This window comes from Melospiza georgiana, chromosome 7 (genome assembly GCF_028018845.1).
Source record: "Melospiza georgiana isolate bMelGeo1 chromosome 7, bMelGeo1.pri, whole genome shotgun sequence".
NCBI lineage: Eukaryota > Metazoa > Chordata > Aves > Passeriformes > Passerellidae > Melospiza > Melospiza georgiana.
In genome coordinates this window covers 26,720,070-26,740,199 of record NC_080436.1, presented here as the reverse complement: position 1 = coordinate 26,740,199, position 20,130 = coordinate 26,720,070, and the positions used below count along the sequence as shown (strand labels likewise).

At 43.1% G+C, this 20,130-nt stretch overlaps 1 protein-coding gene across 1 annotated transcript; it reads left to right on the top strand.

Annotated features, from left to right (window-relative positions):
* The first annotated feature begins 66 nt into the window (after positions 1–66).
* Positions 67–14,865, top strand: TMEM169 (transmembrane protein 169). Its single transcript, XM_058028016.1, has 3 exons — positions 67–112; positions 11,079–11,517; positions 13,015–14,865. The coding sequence occupies exons 2-3, from the start codon at positions 11,214–11,216 to the stop codon at positions 13,635–13,637; spliced, it is 927 nt and encodes a 308-aa protein (XP_057883999.1). The 5' UTR covers positions 67–112; positions 11,079–11,213; the 3' UTR covers positions 13,638–14,865.
* The last annotated feature ends 5,265 nt before the right edge of the window (positions 14,866–20,130 follow it).

The following is a 20,130-nucleotide window of genomic DNA, read 5'->3' as shown; positions in this document are numbered from 1 at the left end:
AGTGACGCGGGGCCCCGCCCGCCCGGGGCTCGGCGCCGGGGACGTCGGAGCGGTGCCGACGGCGGTGGCGGTGCCCGGGTCCTGCGGGGCGGCACGGCGCCGCGGGCGGCAGGTAAGGCAAGGGAAGCGGCTGTCCGCTGTCGCTATCGCCGGGTCCCGCCCCGCGGGCAGACACCGCTCGGCGCCCGGGAGGGGTCGGTGCCTCCGGTGGCGCCGCGGGGTCGCCGCTGCAGCCCCGCAGTGAGCGCCCACCTGCCCGCAGCCGCGGGCTCGTCCGCTTGCAAGGGACGGGGTCGCCGTGGTGTTCTGTTCTGCTTCGGGTCACCTTCCCCTGAGGAGCCGCGGGAGCGGAGCCGCGCCGGGAGCAGCCGAGGGGAAGCCCGGAGGCTGTCACGGACAGGAGAAGGTGCTGGTGTGCGCCTGCCACGGACCCACGGGCGGGCAGTCCTCTCTCCGGGCATGGACTGTGCAGGGAAGAGGCCGCGAAGATTGAGGTGACAGCGTTCAGCATGACCCCACTAGAGTCATTTTGGGCTCAATTGCCTTTGTGGTGGTGGTGTCTGCTCCCCCTCTCCCGGCCCCCTTAAGATGGCCCTAACTGAGCTCGGTGTTAACTGCTCAGAGGACAGGCAGCATTATTTTCTTTTCTGTCCCACAGTGAAGTGACAGAGCATCTTTGTCCGTGTCAGATGATTGTAACCGGCGCTGATGTGCCCAGCAGCATGTGTGTGCATGTTCAGTGTCTTTCCAGGCATCTCCTCTGTCCTTTTCAATAGAGGAGATGTTTGAAAGTATGTCTCAATTTTGTCTTGTTATTTTTGCCTTAGGAGAGTTGGCTAATGTGAGAAGAGAGTGAGGTTTTGGGGATTTTTTTAAGACGTATAAGTAAAGTGGGAGAATCATTGAGTCTGTTTGGGGATTCTCATTTGTGAAACAAATGTATTTACTTTCCAAAAGCATGTTTTAAGGTTTAATACTTTGAATCGGGGACAATGTTAGCATAATGTGTTTATCCTGTAGTTCAGTGTGTTTTAATGGAAGCTGTAGACCTTCCTTTTAAGTGTATGGGAGGGGAGGCATGGAGAAGTTAACCGGGTGTCCAGATTCATTCACCTGCAATGAAAGGTGACAAGACAGGGGTGCATTTCTGCATGGTGATTTAGGCCAATAAGGCAACTGTTAGACAAAATTGCCCTTTTTGGGTGGGTCAGTGTTTGCAGAGTACATCGGTGTTGAAAGCATTCCACTTTCTGGGGGCAAAACGTGAAGCACTGTCAGTGACACTGCAAAAATTTTTTTTTCTTCCCTTTAATTATCTTTCACAATCTGAGACTTCACAAATTCCCATTAACTGTCTCTGGCTGCCCTACATATCTTGGGCAGGCCGTATCTGAGCAATCATTAATTAATCCCAGGGAGAAGCACTCATCTGTGCTAGTGAATTAGATCTTCATATTCCAGCCTGCCTGCCATCCCAACTGAGCTGCATGGCTCCAAGGAAAATCCAGTGAGCTTTTCTACTCATGTGACCTCCTTGACTTCAGTGTTCTTCCTAGAGAGCACTATCAAGGAATTTTTCTTCCCTATCAGGATATATTGCTTGGTTTCTGGAATTTCCCCATAGCCACGGAAATGCCATAAATAAGGGGCTGAACACAAGTAAGGGTTCTGTGAGTGATGGATGGGAGGAGAAAGGGGAAAGGCATCAAGACTGTAGAGGAAGGAGGAGGGAAAAAGAAACATCCATTCCTTGGCATTCAGTGGAGGGTAGCCCCTTCTGGTACGAAATGTATTCACAAAAAATAGAGCTGGGATAACCAATGCTCACAGACATTTTCAGCAAAGCAGTGGCCTTCTGTTCACTGTTGTGTGTGTTGCCTTTCAACTAAGAATTCACATGTACCTTTGTGTGAATGGATTTAACCCCAGTCATTGAAATTCAAAATTATTTAAGCTGAAAGGAAGAAAATCTTATTAACTAAAATCAATTTTAATCTCCTCATATGCTTGTACTTTCTAAATCACAAAGGAATGTTACTTTTCTTTTATTGATAGAGAGCATTAAAACATATCTGTCTGTCACGCCACACAGACAGTGGTACATTCAGTAAGCATAAGGCTTTTGCATATTGATGTTACTCTATAAACTTAATGTTAAGATTCTGAATCTTTATGTGTTAGAAAATAGTGTCTGATTAGATAGCTTTTTTTTTCCAGTATATATCAGCTTGAATTTGAAAGAAAATAAATCTGCATTTAAAGCCTTGGAGTCTTAATTTTTGCTTTTTGAAGTTAACCATCTGACTTTTTTTGCCTTGGTATAACTATTGCTTAAAACATCAACCATTCAAAAGTCAAAATGACAAAAAAAAGAATTCAGTAGTTTTTTCCAGTTGTCAGCTCATTTGGAGTTGTAGGATTAGCATATGTCATTCTTGAACATCTACTTTTTTATTTACATATTGAAGAGAAAAAACTAGATTTCCTGTTTTTTCAGATTTCCTAGCTCCCAGATTGTGTCTTGGCTTTGAATGAAGTAGTTCAATTTATTGAGATGAATAGGAAACTCTGCATTTTCAGAAAAGGCTCCTTTTGTCCAAAGCTGTCATTGTGCTTTGCCAGCCTATGGCTCAGCTATTCAGCTGATGACACCTGCCAGTCCAGTCTGCTGCCATGCTTTAAAAATCCTGGCACTGATATGTACTCCCTTGAGAATTCCTTATGGCATGCTGTCCCTCAGGGTGTCTGTGCCCTCCTGTAGCTCAGAATCCACCTTGGCAAGGGGAAAGGTCTCAAGAGCAGTTAAGTACCAACCTGAGAGAAGAAGTGGCTTCAAACAGGAGAGAAACCTCCACAGGATCCAAACCCTGTGAGAGGTATGCCTGGGGTCAGCAGTCTCACAAGGAGGTGAGGGCAGAGGAGATTTAATGGAAAGCATCTTAGTGCCAGAAATAAAATTTTAAGGTTAGAGACAGCTTCTCATAGAGGATTTCTGCTGGTTAGCCTTCAGAAAAATGCAGGCTTGCACTCCAGTAGCATTTGCTGTCACAGACCCCACTCTTGTTGGTGCTCCAGGCTCATATTTTTCTTCTTCTGGGACAGCAAAAACCACACAAAATATAACAACAATAATGTCTGTTCTCCCATTACAAGAAATGCTTAGATTGAGCCAAAACTAAAGGAAAGCTGGTGTGAGTTTGTATCCTTACCTCTCTAGACCTTTCCATGGGATTATGCAATTCTTCTTTGGAAATTCCTGCTACTTTCTCCTCCTGTCTGTACATTCTCTCTTGAGGCTGCTTTTCCTTCCATCCTCTCTTAACATCAAGGGAGAGCCTTTCTGTTTTGTGGCTTCTGGTTTCCTTGTCAGAACAGCCTCCTGGTCAGCCCCAGCCAATGTTCAGCCTTTCTGGTCAATTCATCTTTTTAGGGAGGAAAGGCACTTTACTCTCAGCTATGTCTTGGGGGATTTCAGTCTAATTAGAAGATTATCAGGATTTTATCACTATCCCTAGTAATTTCATTCCAGTGATTAAAAAAAAAAAAAAAAGGACATACCAAACAGACATCCCACTCAAAGCTGAGTTCACAGTGGTGCAAGATATAGAATATCAGCATCAAACAGTTCGAAACAGGTTTGTAGAAAGATTTTCTAAACAAATACACACCCTGCTAATACCATACTAATGATACTGAAGCATTCACTTGTCTGCAGTTCAAAATGCTGCATTTTTAATATCCTGGCATCACAGGTCTCTATCTGCACTTGTATCCAATCACAACTCCCCTGAGCCAAGTAATTCCTGCTGCTGGAGATACTGTCTAAATATCCTAGATTGTATTTACTGTGCAATGCATTAAACAATCCTGAATCACTCCCAGGGGAATATTCTAGTTCACTCTGTGCAGTTGTGCTCTCCAGCAGCTCCTGGGCTGCAGCCAGGTGTTACTCAGAGAAAGCTCTGATTTGAAGCCCCCAAATATCTTGTCTAAAGAAGAACTACAGGATGTGTGTATGCAGCTTGTTGTTGGTATTTTCAGATAATGCTGTCCAGACTGGATTCACAATTGACTGTATTTTCCATTAGGCTGTATGGCTGCAAGTGCTTCCTCTCTAATTGCAGGTATTTCAATGTGTGGTTTCTCCTCATTTTGTCAGAGCAAAGCACTGACTGGGGTGCTTGATCTTGCCAGCACAGAGCAGGGTGGGAAAGGGGACTGAGACTGTCAGGGATCTTCTGAGTAGGAAGGAAAAAAAGCCTGAGGTGTTAACCAGGGTCCTTGCTTCTAGTTATTGTAAAGGTCAGAAAAGATTCCAGCATGCATTGGAACCTTCTCTTGAGAGCACGGTGTGATGGAGGTCTCGGAGCTCTTCGCTGGCATTCCCTGCAGTCAGGCTTGTAGCAGAAGTCCTGTGCTAGCACTGGTTAGTAAGTTCTGTGTTAGCACAGGTGCTTCACACCCACCACCAGTGTTTCGTGGCTTTGGAGCAGCTCCCAGTGCTTCTTACTTCCCCATGTGTGTGTATATGCTGTGCAGAGGGTGTTTTCTCTGCACTCTGGTTTGTGTATGCAGCAAGTTCTAGTGCATCTTCCAAACCAGTGAAGGACAAGTTGGGTCTTCTACCAATAAAAATAGATGCTGCACTTGATCCCAGACTGAAGGCACTGCTGTGGAGGCAGAATGTGTTACTAAAGTTGGTGGGATTGACTTTGTTCAGATGTTCCTATGGCACAGTGTGATCCAGCAGTGACCTGGGAGATAGGGTAGGGATTGCAATGAGCACATGTTGTTTTGAGGTGCAGGATGGCCTGTTTTGGCAAGTCCAGAAGCGAGGGGTAGAGCAGGGCAGCAGAGAAAGCATGCCTCTACAGTTGAAATCTAATTTTTCTTAAAAATTTAGAGTCTTTGGTTGAGTTTATTCAAGACTCATATCTAAAAGCTTGGTTTGCTTTGAAGATTTGAAACCTTCCATTTCCAAATCAGGCTCTTTTTAAAACCTTGGCTCTCTTTAAAGGCTATGTGCCCATGCCATTCCTTGACATTTTTAGCATTGTATAATAAACATAAAGAAACAGATATCATCCATGTGGAGGCAGTGGGAAGCTTTATGTCTTTTATCACAATTTCTCTTTCTTCTAGCAGTCTGATCAAATAAGTGGGAAGATGAGGGCAAGATAGCATTTCAGGCTTTTGCTCCAAAAAAGGTAGACTAGTACAGTTGGGGGATTTTTTAAAAGTAGGTATGCAAGAAAATTGATTGGACATTGCATTTAATAAAAAATAAAAATGCTCAGCTATTCTTGTATGCTGTCTTCCAGTCTTCAGTAATAAATGATCTGCACAGCAGTTATTGTTCTGTCACATTTGGAAAAGTTATGGAACAGCAAAGGAAAGTAAAAAGAACTGATTCATAAAATAGATACTCTGCAAAATGTCCTTGACTTTTAAAAATATCGTTTTTTAAAAATGTCATTCAGAAACAATAGTGATACTATGGAATGTATCTCTCTACTACTTTTTTTTTTTGGTGTTTTGTCTGTATCTGTAGAATGCTGTCAGTGAGCATTTGGTGTCTCGTGGAAGAATGGAAGGGAGAGCAAAGGTCCTGAGGCACCCAGCATGGCCCCAGGAGCCAGGAAGCCCTTAATCCACACCCAAGCAAGTCCAGTCTGGCTGCAGCTCCAGTGATGGTCAACAGCTGAGCTGGCCACAGCAGGTTTGGCTCATGGTGTGGTGCAGGGCTCCCCTAATGGCACCTGCCAACAGGCAGGAGCTGTGTGCCTGTGGTAAACTGGAGGGACTGGGCAAACTTGGGTCTGACAGTGCTTGCCCCCAGAAATGATGTTGCTTTCCTCTGCCTCCCTTTGCCTTTAGCTTGAGCTTTCAGCACCCTCTGCTCCTGAGGGCAAGGCATGGAGCAGGGGTGGCTCCACTAGCAAACACTGTAAAGGTTTTGGTGACTTGGATCATCTACTGTGTTATTCCCTCTGCCCAGGTGCTCAGTGCTGTCCTCTGCTTGTGGCAGTCCAGCTTAAAGTCTGCTCCTGCTTGGAAGCACGCCCAGAGCATGGTCATTTCTCTTGTTTCTCTTTCCAAGAAATGAAAGTGCTTGGAAGCCTGTGGATTAAGCATGGAGGGTGTGAACTTTGAATTTTGGTGTTTCCTTTCTTTTACCTTGTTGGTGTGGCAGAGGCAGATGTCTTCCTTTGTGTTTCTTGCTGTTATACAGACACTTAATGCAGTCTGAAATCAGCTACTGCTAGGAGGGGTAGTTTTTTCCCTCCTTCCTTTGACATTCCTTCCTGTAGAAGGAGCTGCTTGGTGAAGAATCTGTATGGCTAAAAATAACATTTTAGTGTTTTCAGTGAGATAAATCCCCCTGTCAAGCTCACCACAAGCTGCACAGACCCTGGTACTGATAGAGAGGAGCTGTTCTTGCCTCACTGTCTAATATGTCATTCATCACAGCCTTGAGTATTTGCTAGTTTCAAGTAACTGTGCAATCTAGTTTGATCTATTTCACCATGAAATAAAGAGGAAACAGACATCCTCTGTTTTAGCAGGTGAGGATGCATATGTGAAAGATAATGTGGAGTCATTTAGGTATTTAAAACAGATCCAAAGCTGTGGAGGAAGCCCTACCATTTGGCCCTTTTCCCACATAAAGTGTGAATTAAATTTGCTTTCTTATATATGTCTTGTCACGTGTTTTTCTAGGGCCTGGGGGCTGCATGTTCTGCGTTAGACCAATGCATTTCATCATAACACAATTGGTTGGTGGCAGACAGATCTGTCCTGAACAGCTGGATGCATCTAATACCACCTATTTTTCACAGTTTGCCCCTGCAGTTACAGCAGATAACCCCTTTAAAAATACGAGGGATTGGAAAAGATCCTTTGGGTAACATGCGTGCTCAAAACCACACACATGCACACGCACAAAATCAGAGGTGCGGGTTGAGCGGGGATGGGATGGGGATGCAGAGGTTATGGAGTAAAAGCAGCAAGCAAAGGAAGATCTGTGGCTGGGAAGTTCTCTCAAGGTATCTCTGGGGTAGATTTCCCTTCATCTCTTCCCCATCCTGCATAAATCACAGTGCTTCTAAAGCACAGGTTGTTTTTTTGTTTCTGCAGACAACCCCAGCATGATGTGAGTGAAGATGCTGTGCCAGTTCTTCTTATGTGTTGTACATTTTATGTGACTATAAAAATAAAAATTTATGCTCCTTGCTGCTTACTGTCTACATTTTTTCCTCTCATGTCTGCTCTGAGCAGTCATAAAAAGGTTACTTGTGCTCTAGCTGGGATTTAAGATCAAAGATTTTATTAGCTTGCAGGAAGGCTCTTCCTCCCTGTCTGCGTTCAAACCAGATAATTTCTATTCTGTTAGCAGCAGGATCAAACCCTGAAAACCAATGGAAGAAGCTTCCTTTGACCTAAATGGTGCAAGGCCAAGCTTTTAGGCTCCTGTTTTGTGTGTCAAAGACTATTACTGTCACAGGAAGCATAAGCAGCCGTAGCTTTCCTGCATAGTAACAGAAGACTGTGCTTCTAAAAATTACTCTACAAAGTGCTTTTGCAGAGCAGCCTCCCCAGGGTTCTCCATCTGTTTTCATATGGAGATTAATAACAAATTGTTTGGCTAATAACCTGCTCCTTGCTATCTCTGAAATGTGACCATTTCTTTTCCTTCCCTCCCATGGACAGTTATTAGATTCCTGTCTGCCCCTGTGCACCCACATGGGGGGCATCACTAGTATGAGATGCACAGCTATTGTAATGTTTCAGCTCCATTTCAGCTTTTAAAGGGTGAAGATTTTGGTGTGTGGCTGAAGGAACTGGTGCTGTGGACAGCTGTGTAGTGCTGAGGGCTGGCCTTATTCTTAGAAGTGGTAAAGAAAAGGAAGAGAGGAAAATCAAGCTCTTTGTACACTACTGTGATTTCTACAAGAGCCCATTTCTTGTTTGCAGCTACAGAGAAAATATTTCCAGGAAAAATGGGACTGAGGCTTGAACCTGTTCAACTCAGCACAGCTCAGCTGTGGGATGTAGGGCTGATGGTGGTATTTTGAAGTGCTGTGTTCAGAAGTTCTGGACCAGCTGGCAGGGGATATTCTAGCTGCTTCATTGGGAAACCGATGAGACAAAAATAAACATGTACTGTGAGAACAGGCTCAAGATCAGGAGGGGGCTTTTTGATCTTCAATCTGACTGCTCCCTAATGCAAACCAGAGGACTTTCCCTCTTCTAGTCAAGTATAGGTGACCAAAATTCTGCCAAGACACCCAGTCCAGATTTGGAAGTTTCCCGACAGTTTATCACCCAGTGATATACCAAGGGACACCTACCCACTTTGTTAAAACACCTACCTAACATCTGCCTTTTTGCATCTTTCAACTTTTTATCTTGCTATATCCTCCTCTGCTGGGTCATAAGGATCTCCTACATACTTTTGGTTTTGATGTAGGCAGACTGACATCAGATGTTACCTTCTTGTGCCTTAAACAGAATAATCTGAGCTCCCTCACTTCCTTATCCCAAGGGTTTTGCCGCAGCCACAGCAGCAGTGCTTCTTAGGGGCTTGTCCTGCATGGCCCATTCCCTCTCCTTTTATCAGCAGGAGAAGAAATTGAGCTGCCACTCTCAGATTACCCTGCTGTGGAGGTGTTTCTTGTCCTGGTGGTAACTCACAGAGGCAGTGGCTACCATAGTGGGGTGGGAACATCAGACACAGCAAGATAACTCGGTGATCATGGGCATCTTCTGGTCATTAATCAGGGTCTGCCTGTGTGGTGAGCACAAGAACAGGACACAGATTGCCAGTGCCTGTCTAGGAGAGATTCAGGAGGGATATCACCTTCACAGTCAAGGCTGACATAGTCCTGTGGGCTTTGGCATCACACTGAGAACTGACATTAGCTTATCATCCACTGTGAGTTTAAGCAAGGCCACAGCTGGATCAACTTTAAGGAAGAAAAAAAAAAGCCCAACTACAAATATTTGCCTGTAGCTTTTGTGTTATTTTTAAATGTTACTTGTAAGTGATCCCCTTCTCAAGTCAGTAGGGACTGAACATGGAACTACAGCCAGGAACTTTGGGAATCTAATCAACTACTGTGTCTCCAGACTTCTAGTAGATTATTCCAAAAGTGATGCTTTTGGTTTCTCTGTTTCCAGGCCTGTTTTCCTCACTTTTGGAAGCAGAATCTCACTGTTGTCTCAGGGGCTCATTAGGTTCAATCACATAATTTCAAGGGTTTATAGATGCAAAACATTAAGTTTTACAGCTGATTTTCAGAGAAAAATATTAGAGTCTATTGTACTTCCTGAATGAATTTACTACAAAGAGTGAGTTTATTCCATTGCATAAAATAATTCCATTTACCCCTAAAGGCATTAAAACAAAAACAAAACAAAAACCAAGCAAACAAAAAAGCCAACAAACAAAAGCTTACATGAATTTGTTTTCCAGTGTGTCTGCTAATTTAGACATGCATATTTTATGGCAGGTGTGATGGCAACAGACTCCTTCCAGCCATGCTGCAGAGCTAAAAGTACTGTCTGCCCAGTAATTTAGAAGTAGTCTGACTTCTAGGGTATACTGAATCTTGAGGGGGTTTTTAAGTCCATTTTATGTGTCTTCTGATCACCAGGGAAGATTTATTTTCTCTAATGCACAAAAATAATTTGAATTGTTGAATTCTTCGAAGCTCCATAGAGCCAAATGGGCACAGTCTTAGGTGTTAAAGTGATACAATTACAAGTTTTGTGTGGGTGTGGTGTGTTTAAGTGTGAGCATACCAGGCATAAATAGTTGATCTAAAGTTCTGCACAAAATTTCAAAACAGACCAGCAAAATCTTAGATCTGTGGGAAGACCAGGACCATACTGCCAAATTTAAAAATGCTAAACTTTTTCTGTCATCCTTTCAAGTAAAACTATTTCCCAACATCATGTAGGCTGTAAACTGTGATACTTGTGTTTCTTAGTTTCCTGTTAAAGGAAAGACTCAGTTACTAGGTAGAAGCTTAACTATTGGTCAGTTGCATTTTTTTAAATACAAATGTTCACGTAAATGTTCAACAGAGCTCTTTAGAGTTGTTAAAATGTTATTCATTGTATTCAGATTTGTACCTAAATGCTTCATGAATACTTGGCACAGTCACTTTCCTTAAATGTTATGAAATCTGAGAACCATTAATCCTTTTTCCATATTCATGGAACAGGATTTGCCTGCCTCGATGCATGTTTAATTATGTTTTTACTTAGGCAGCTTTCCCATGGATGACAGTTTCACTTGATATCGCTGTTAACTTTGCTTGAATGAGGAGCAAAAATTGATTTTTGCTAAAAAGATTTGTGAACACTTGTGTTGTTTTCTCTGCACAAGCAGAAGAATTTGCTGTGGTTCCCAATTCCCTCTCCACCAAAGTCATCTTAATCATAATTTTGCTTTAAATCCACTGTATATTCTGTATTTTTAAAGTATGGCAACACTACATATTGCTAAATTGTTAAAGTTTGAAACATCACTCATTTTGACATAATTTGATCAATTTTTGGAATGTCTTTGCAGAAGGGAGTAAATCATTAGAAGCTCAAAATGAGAAAGGCTAGCACCAATATAGCTGTTGTAATGCTGGACAAGCACAGTGTTCATGTTGCAGTTGTCTCTAGGCCAGTCTCTTAAATCGGTCAACTTCTTTTTCATCTATGGTTTCAGTCCTTTATTCTGATGCCTTTGGGCCAAAACTATTGTCTTCTGTTTGTTTCCAGCATTGCAGAGGAATGTTAAATTCATCCAGTAAGCTGGCTATGTTTAATCCCTTCTTATAAAGGTTAATACTCTTTCCAGTAGCTTTGGTTTGTTCTAGTGAAAACTGGACCCTAAGAATCAAGATAGATTAGAAACCACAAAACATGTAGGCATGTAAGAGAATTGATTTTCAGGACAGTAATAGAGATCTTCAGATGACATTTAAACCAGTTGGAAGTAACTCTTTTGAGGATAATTCTGCCAATCTTTTCTACTTGGTAAGACAAAGACACTTTTTCAGCTTTCTCTCTCATTTTAGGCTGGGAATGGAGTGCATAGTTTGGATACCAGCAGTGGGACATCTTACCAGAACAAAGCATCCATGGGACCATTGTTAATCAATGACTTCTAAGTGCAGGATTGGTGCTGTTGGATTGGAAACAGGTGCTACAAGATGCCAGGTGAGGTGACTGAGAGCAGCAGCGGGATGGAGGAGACTGTGCAGAAAGACAGCAAGTCTGGAGGCCAGAGCCCTCGCTGTGGAACAATGAGAAGGGCTGTGGCAACCACTGTCACCTTTGATGGGGAAGCCACTATGGACCGCAGGAAAAAGAAGAAGAAAGAGTCCCGGCCCGAGTCAATAATCGTGTATCGGTCCGAGCATGACAATAAGGTGGAAGAAGAACAGGCAGATGAAGAAGGAGGGGAGAAGAGCTCTGAGGAAGGCTCCAAGTTCCTGGGTCAGTCTATGACAGATGGTATGTAGTCCTGAGAACACTCACTTCACATAAGCTTTTTTGATGCCATCATGCTCTAAGGTCAAATGGAAGTGACTGTGGGCCCAACCCTCTCCAAGACTGCAGGCAAGGAGAGCTTGAGTTCATATATTAAAATGCTCTGAAACAGAAAGCATTCCAGGCTGATTTGGGATGTCACCTGCAGTTCTTTGCAAACTTTGGTTATTGCTACAGTCTTAGTTTTAAATGTATGTGCTGGTTGGGGTTGATGTGCTGGTTGCACTGCTATGCATGCATTAAGCCAATGATGTCCTTCTAAGCTGTGATCAAGCCGCTGTCCATGCCTGAACAACTGCCTGTAAAGTGAAAGGATGGAAGCAGATGGAGTTAGTGGCTCTACCTTTGATAGGGAATTTAACTTATTATCTAGGATTTGCTGTTGCCTTCTGTTTGCATGCACTCAGCACGGCTTCCTCTTGAAGGTTGATTATTTGACAAGGTCATCACGGGGTATCTTCGAGTCACTTTCACTTCTGCTATCCGTCCTGGGTGCCCTTGCAGGAAGAAGTGTGGAAGGCAGGTCCTGTGGCTAAATACTCCAGTGAGTCAGCAGTGCAGGCTGAGAGGGGCTCAAATGCTCCTGGGCCACCAGCTACACCAGGTGCCCCCATGATCCCAGACCTATCATTACTTGCCTGCTGCCTTCCTGCTTTTTTGCAGCCCTTCAAGCTGCTCAGCCTCTTTTTAAGAGTTTCTGAAGACCTTCTTCCAAGCTAGTCAGAAGTAAGACAGGAGGAAATATGCTGTAGCCCCAAAGAGGAGTTTATGGCCAGTACTACTGCATGGCCCATCCTATACCAATGTCACTTGAAAGCTAAAGCAGACCCTTTGTAGCTTTAACACATATACCAGCACTGTCCAGTTTGGTGCCTCTACTGATCTCTTAAAATGCAAAAATAATTTTATGATAGTTTGTTAAGTTTTTCTAAACTTCAAAAATTAATTTGGATTGAGCTACAATGCAAATGTAAAGTGAAATATTAGCTATTCAGGTATAATTCCATGTGTGGATGTGCTTATTCCAAAACAACAGTCTCAGTGATATTTATCTAATTAATCCCAAGTGTCCATGCTGTTCAGGAATAAATCCATGAAGTAAACAGAGAAAATATGTATACCATTTTCAATTGAGTTACTCTGTCTCATTCTCTCTCATTCTCCTATACTCTTGCAGCACTTTCCCTTCACATATTTTCCCTAGTGGAGATACTAGAGTTTTCTCCCTTGTGATTTCTATCATTTGGAATTCCTGTCATTTTCCTCATTAGCTCTTCTTCCATTTTCTTTTGTGGTAATTTTCTTCATACTGCATTGCTTCTTGTCTTCCATCTCTTAAAATCTGATTCTAAATACAACTCCATATGTACTATCTAATTGTCTTTGGGGTCTTTGAAGATTTACACAAAATACTTTGTACAGCAAATAAATCTGATGTAGATGAGTTTATCTGTGTTGTAGGTGTCTGGAACATGCCTTTAGACAGCCGCTATGTCACCTTGACTGGAACAATCACCAGGGGCAAGAAGAAGGGTCAGATGGTGGACATCCATGTCACCCTAACAGATAAAGAGCTGCAGGAACTGGCTAAGTCAAAGGAACCTCCTAAAGAAGATGTACCTGAGAAGAAGAAGAAATGTGATGTGGGGCTAGACAGAGGACCTCACATTGTCCTCTGGACCATCATCTGCCTCCCCGTCATTTTTGTAGTGTCCTTCGTGGTTTCATTCTACTATGGAACCATTACATGGTACAACATCTTCTTGGTGTATAATGAAGAGAGGACCTTCTGGCACAAAATCACCTTTTGTCCCTTTTTGATTATCTCCTACCCAATTATAATTATGGTTGTTTCTTTCTCCCTAGGCCTGTATTCAGCTGTAGCCCAGGTAGCATGGTCCTTTGGGTACTGGTGGCACGCTGTCAGGGATATGGAGAAAGGATTCTGTGGCTGGCTCTGCAGCAAGCTGGGCTTGGAAGATTGTTCTCCATACAGCATTGTTGAGCTACTTGATTCTGACAATATCTCAGGTAGTCTCTCTGGCAAGAGCTCTGCACAGGGGGTTGACACCTCAGCAGTCTGAGCCTTTGTCCTGGGTGATTATTTTGGTCATACACCAGTGTTCTCACCTAGAAAATAACACACTGATTTTTTTAAAAAATATACATACATATTTAAACACAAACTTAATGAATAAAATATTGGGCTGAGAGTCCTCTTTAAATGTCACAGAATGCAAGAATGCTAGCTTCACATGCTCTGGGTGGGGAGGTGCATGGCTTTCCAAGGATTTGTCATGTGTTGTAGCTATTTACAGCTTCTGGGACTTGTAAGAAAATCCAGGTCTGCAGGGCTCTGGCTGTTTGTGGAGTAGCAGAGACATATTATGAAAAGTCCACTTCTGTCAAGGTAGACTTTACTTTTCAGCAAGAGGAAATAGTAGTGACCTATGACACAGTGAAAAGAAGTCTCTGCTCGGGGGATGAACTTCAAGAGATGGGAACCCATTCAGAGGTGAAGGCTAAATTGCAAAATGTGTGATGTTCCTGCAGTTTTCTTAGAAAGGTTCCTTTCCCAGTCCTTCCAACAAGAGCAGCTAACTTAGGCAGGCGAGGACAGCATAGCTGCTAACAAATCAAGTGAGTTCTGCTCTGACCTGAAACAGCCCCATCCCACGATGGAAGAGCAGAGCTTGCTTTGTAATGTGGTGTGGGGGGACCTGATGAGGCTGTCACCAAGAACCCTCAGGTGCTCAGATAGGCGCTTGGAACACCTCTGCGCTGGATCTCTTGTTATGTGCACTGCTAGGGAGGAATGATCTACAGGAGTCATTGTGCACTGCACTGTGTGCAGTGCAAACAGGTGTATTTTAGGGAGGAAACACCTGCTCTAAGGAGGTGCCTGCTCCTAAGGAGGGGACAATCCATTTACATCTCACTGCAATGCAGGTGTGGACTTGCAGCACCTGGATTTAGAGGTGGAGTTGAAGGCACTTAGGATGCAAAGGGCTCTGAAACAAGTTATTCTGGTTTTCAAGTTGCTCTTATGGAAGAGCTGTTGGATCTCCCCTTTCAGAACGGGGGAGTCCAGAAGTTCACATCTATCCGTGCCTCTGGAAATCTGTGTCGCCTTCCCCACCCCATCCCCCTTCCTGTTTAATTACGTGGAAGAGCAATGGATCGTACGTCCTCCTCCCCTCATGTCTCATTTTTGTAATGGGTTTCCCTCCCGTTTGGATTTTTCATGGCATCATAGCAGGCTCCCTGACCAGGCTGAGGTGGCCACCATAGGCTGGAGAAATTTTAATTGTTTTTTAAAAAAATTACTAGGAGAAAAATTCTTTATTCTAAATCATCTATTGGGGTTTTGGCCTAAGAAGGAGATGAGCAAAATAAAAGTGTAGCAGATTCTAATGGGAACTGAGTAACATATCTGAAACATAGTTAATTTTCTCAGTGTTCCACTGCTGGTGCTGCTGGAAAGTCTGTGAGGCCCAAGCCAGAGGAGCCCACCATTTGCTTGCATGTAGGTAGGTAAGTGTGACATGCAGTCTGTCAGCTGCACAGTCACTCCTGTCTCTGTAGTGTCTCATTTCCCCAGTCTCCCTATCGGGGGGAGGGAACTGCTGCTCTACTTTTAGGATGGTAAAAAGAAACCATTCAGAAGCTGGATTTCACAGAAACTAATTCTTTGTGTTGCATTTTAAGGTTGAGCTCAAGACTACACTGACTGTCCTGGTTAGAGCATCTGGGAACTGGTGATGTATAAACAAATTCCATCTGATCCTCTAGTCCTGACACTGGGAAATAAGTAGTTCCTGCTGCATCCTTGGTCCCTGGGAGGTCAAAGGAGCCTCTTAGCATTGGCTGAAGGCTCAACAGTAAATAATGCACAAGCCAAATATCAAGAGCAGTCTTGGCCCCAAACTTGGGAAAGCAGTGGTGCTCCCTGGGCACAGGTAGAGCCAGGCTGTGTTTGTTGCTTCCTACTATCATTTTTTACTGGTGAAGTCTTTCAAAGCAATTACCAACTTCCAGAAAAAAAATAATAAAATAGACCCCAATCTGTGAGACAACATCAGGTAGTTTAGTGGGATTCAAAGAGGCTGACATATGCCTTTGACTGGTTCAAGCAGTGGAATGGCTTTCACAGGCCTGTTCCAATCAGGCAGGCTGATATGCCTCTGAATTAATGGAGATGCTGAGGATAAGCCATGCCAGTGCTGGCAGGCTGTAGTGACCCAGTGCAGCCACTCTCCACATGGAAATTGCAGGCTCCCACATGGCTGGAGGATGGGAATAAGTGATGCTTAACAAGCATTAAGGAAAAGGAAGGTTCACTGGCAAGTGTTCTCACGCTTTGCCTAAAGGGACGCTGCTGGCATGAAAGGGGTGGATTGTGTATCTTGGCCCCAACATGCAGCAGACAAGTTTGGGGAAAGGATGGCTGGCAAGTGTGTGTGCATTGCTGCAGAGGGACAAACCCAATTCAGCTGTCACTGCCAAACAGCAGCTGTTCAAGGCTGGGGTCAGTAGCACAAAGAGCCTTCAGCTTACAGAGGGCTCGAATGATAAATACCAGCTCATTACAGAATACATCCACGTGAAATGTCTGCTGAGCTGCAGGATTTGCTTTCAGGATTGCTAACAGCCCTCTGGAGTGGAGACAAAACCAAATCTGTGCCTCTTACTGCTACATAGACACAAAGGAGCATCACAGGAGTCATAGTACCATCCCTCTGCAGTGCAGCTGTGCTTCTGGGTTTGGAGGTCACATTTTGGGGGATATGCTGGGACAATCCATCATGTGTTTTCTACTTCTTTACACTTAACTAAGCTTTCATTGGCTCTGCTAAATCCAAGGCATTCTGTCATTGATTTTGGTGGGGGCTATTTAAGCTTGGGGTTAGTTCTGGTGCTTGGCGTTAGTTTTGGTGCTATTTGTAAAAGTTTAATTCAGACTTTTCTCTAAGCAGCTGGATAGCTTTCTCTCTTGCCCATTGTCCTCTGTAGCAGTTTGCCTGTTGCAAAATATATAATAATTATCAATTGTTGTAATAGAAAAAAGCACAAGTTTTTGTCTTGTCCAACCCTGCTTTCAGAATCAAGTAATTTCTGCTTATGTGCCACTGTCAGACTGCAGGGAATTCCAGTTATTCTGATTGTTGAGTGTGTTTCTGGCTGCTCTAGTCTGGATGTTTTTTAATTAAAGATACTGTTTGCTGATTGTTATTTTTAATTGCATTCCTCTTTCCCATCCTTGCTGGCCTGGGTGGAGAATAAAGATGTATGTGGCTTTACAGAAGTGTTGCTCTCATGCTTCTGTTTTACTTTGTGTTAAAATCAGTGGTGTGGAATGGACACAGTCATTCTGTGCTGATAATTGATTAGAATTCCTTGTGTTTGAAAATCCACTTTAAAGTGTGTCTGAAACAGGTCAAAGTTCTATCCCTTGTTAAACAGGACCTATCTAGAATTGTCATATATCTCTGGGGCCTGGGTTCTTTATTTTTACTTCATAGCTCACAAATGAAAACTTTTGATTTAATTTTACACATTGGGTATCTGTTTAGCTTTAGCCACAAGGATCTATAGCAGGGGACACACTTCCATACCAAAACAGGAAGTACTATTAACTCTTCAAACATGGTTTGTGTGTCTGTGACTTGGAGCTGCTATTTAAAGCTGTGCTGGGAAGATTCCTTACAACCCTTGGATACTTCAGGCATGGCTCTGATAAGTCAAAGGAGAATCCACCAGCAGAGTTCTTCAAGGTGCCTAAATATTAAATGACACCTTTGGATGTCTCACACATAGTCTTATTACAGCCCTACCCTCCTGCTTGTGCAGGGAAAACACTTATTTAAAATCTTTCTTCTAAAAAGGAGAGATGGATCTTCAAAAAACCCAAACAAAATTCCTAGCTGAGGGCTAGCACAGCTTCAGTAAAACAGCTCTTTGAGCCAAAAAGCTACCTGTAGGAAATTCCCTCAAACTGGAAGTGCAACAGCTGAAATAGCAGGAAGGTGCTTTTGGTTTGATGCCTGCTGCAAACATGGCCAAGGGAACAGAATTCCGTATGTGGCAGATGTATGCTGGGGACTCCCCACCACTTCACCCAATGAAAAACATAACAAAGGACACTCAGCTTCCTGTGAGATGGGCCCAGAGAATTAGCTCTTTAGCCTTTGCAGTTCTCACTTCTGAGGTGCAAGGTAATCATTTGATAAGATAATGGTTATCAGTGAGAAACTCCTATGGAAGATCTTTGCATCAGGCAAAGCACACCTGTGTGACTGCCCCATGTACCTCACCAGGGGAGAGGAGGTGCTAATTCTGCCTGCTGACTTACCCACCCCATTCAGTTTCTCTGAGGACTGAAACAATAACAGCATAAATGTGCTTTTATCCACTGTAAGTCCATCAAATTCACCCTTCTAGTCCCTCCAGCCTGTGCTTTGAATCCTAAGGTCAGGATCCTGCAATTCCTCATTGAGATTATTAGCAGAGGCTGCACAATGGATCCTCATAACCACTCCCCACAGGTACCTGTCAGAAGCTGCAACCACTAGCTAAAAACAGCCACTCCAATGTGCTCTTGAACACTGAAGCATGCAATGACACTAGCATTACAGAGAGAAAATAAGGATGCACAGAGCACAGTTCTGCACTGTGATGGACACAATTTGGCTCAACATTTATGCAGCCCCTTTTTGTCCCAGGCAGTGAATTATCTATGGGATCAGTGCCCTCCCTGCTTCTTTCCAAGCATTTGGCAATGTGAGGCAGTTGTGTTAATGTGTTTTCATCTCTAGATTAGTCCACGCACATTTATTCCCTGAATGGAAAAGGGAACTCAAAAAAAATAAAAGAAAAAAAAAGAGCTTGAATCAAATTCAGGAAGGACGAATCCACTTGGAAACACAACTTTTCAATTAATTTGGTGAATTAGAATAGACATTGTGTTTGCTTGTCTTAACTACTAAAGCATGATTTCTCTTCCAACAGGCAGACAGTTAATGGTGAGGGAGGGCTTGTGGTTGTGTGTTAGGTCCAGGTAAATTACCAGGGGGCTCAAAAAATCCCCAAAGCATCCTTCCACATAACAGGTGAAGTGTGATTGCATACAAACAAGCAGCCCAGAGAAATGAGGCTTGAGGGTCTGTCATGTATCCCCCTGCTCACCCAGTTCCATTAACTTGCAGTTCTCCTAATCTCATGTCATTACACGGTAGCTGAAGTCTGTCAGAATGCATTAAAATACAGAGAATGCCTGAGTCAGCCCAACAATGCATTTTTCCCATGTTATAAAAATGCCCTTGCTTTTAGTGTGCTAAAACATAGAACCTTATTCCCAGAGTACAGCAGCTAAAATCCATTGTGGTTTGTATCCACTGAAATTAGATATTCCATGGATAAATTTGACCTGGAGCCCCTTCAGATACAAATCTTAGATGTGATCTCCTTGTCTTAGGGCTCCTTGTCCCTGCCATTTCTTCCAGGTGCACACTTAGCTTTACAAGATAAAAAAGGATAACTACTGATTTTGATAGTCTATTCTGCCTGCAAATAGGATAAACCCCCACTTCCCAGGCAACATGTTCCCCCAGAGCATGGTTTATTACAAGTTCCTCCAGCACTAATGTACATTAAGACAAGTATATTTGAAGGTGCCTTAGACTATCTTCATATATATGCCAAATTCTTTCTGCTCCTACAGTGATAAGGTAAGAGAATCAATTATTTCTACTACAAAACACCAACAAACCAGCTTATTAGGATATAACACAAATATAGCTTAATTTATTCTAGCCTGATTATCTGAATAACCTGCAGTTGTGATCTGAACACCCCAAATATCATAAATAAAGGGAATGATTTTTATAGTGCCAGTGCTGGGCATGAATCCAACAGCTCCTGGGGTAGTCAGCCTAAGGAGAGCATGCATTTTATTCAGTCTTTCTTTCTAAAATACAATCTTGTCCTGAAGTATCAAAGTGTCAGTTTCTAATGATGTACTTAAATGTATTTGTAGTGAGATGCCCTTATAATTACAGGCAATTACTAGAATATCCTTCCATGATAATGGAGACTTTCCTTAACATTTTATCCACAGAAAAATGGCATGCAGAATTAATAAACACAAGCAATTTTAACCTTCATTAATTTATTCAAATGAGCTCCTCTGTGACCTAAGAAAGGAGCAGAAATAATTCGTAGCATCTCCATGTAGTAAAGAAAAAAGTGAAATATTTACTATAATGAGCAGTATCATCCCAAGGCACACAGTGTCACTGACAATGGTGGCTCAGTTCTCCCTAAATGTGTGTTGGTGGAGCTGCCTTCAGTGACTCACAGTGATTACAGCACTGGCTTGTCTCTAATGTGATTAAACACCGCTGGAGCAATGGACTCTAATATTGAAACAGGCTCCAAGGCAAAAGTTTCACGTCATGGTGGTGACTTCAGCCAGCCCCATGATTACAGCAGGATTGCTCTGAGGCTCCAGTTCCACCCTAAAACCAAGTATGTTTTGTTGGCTAAATTTGCCATTTATTTCAATAGAACGTTATAAAA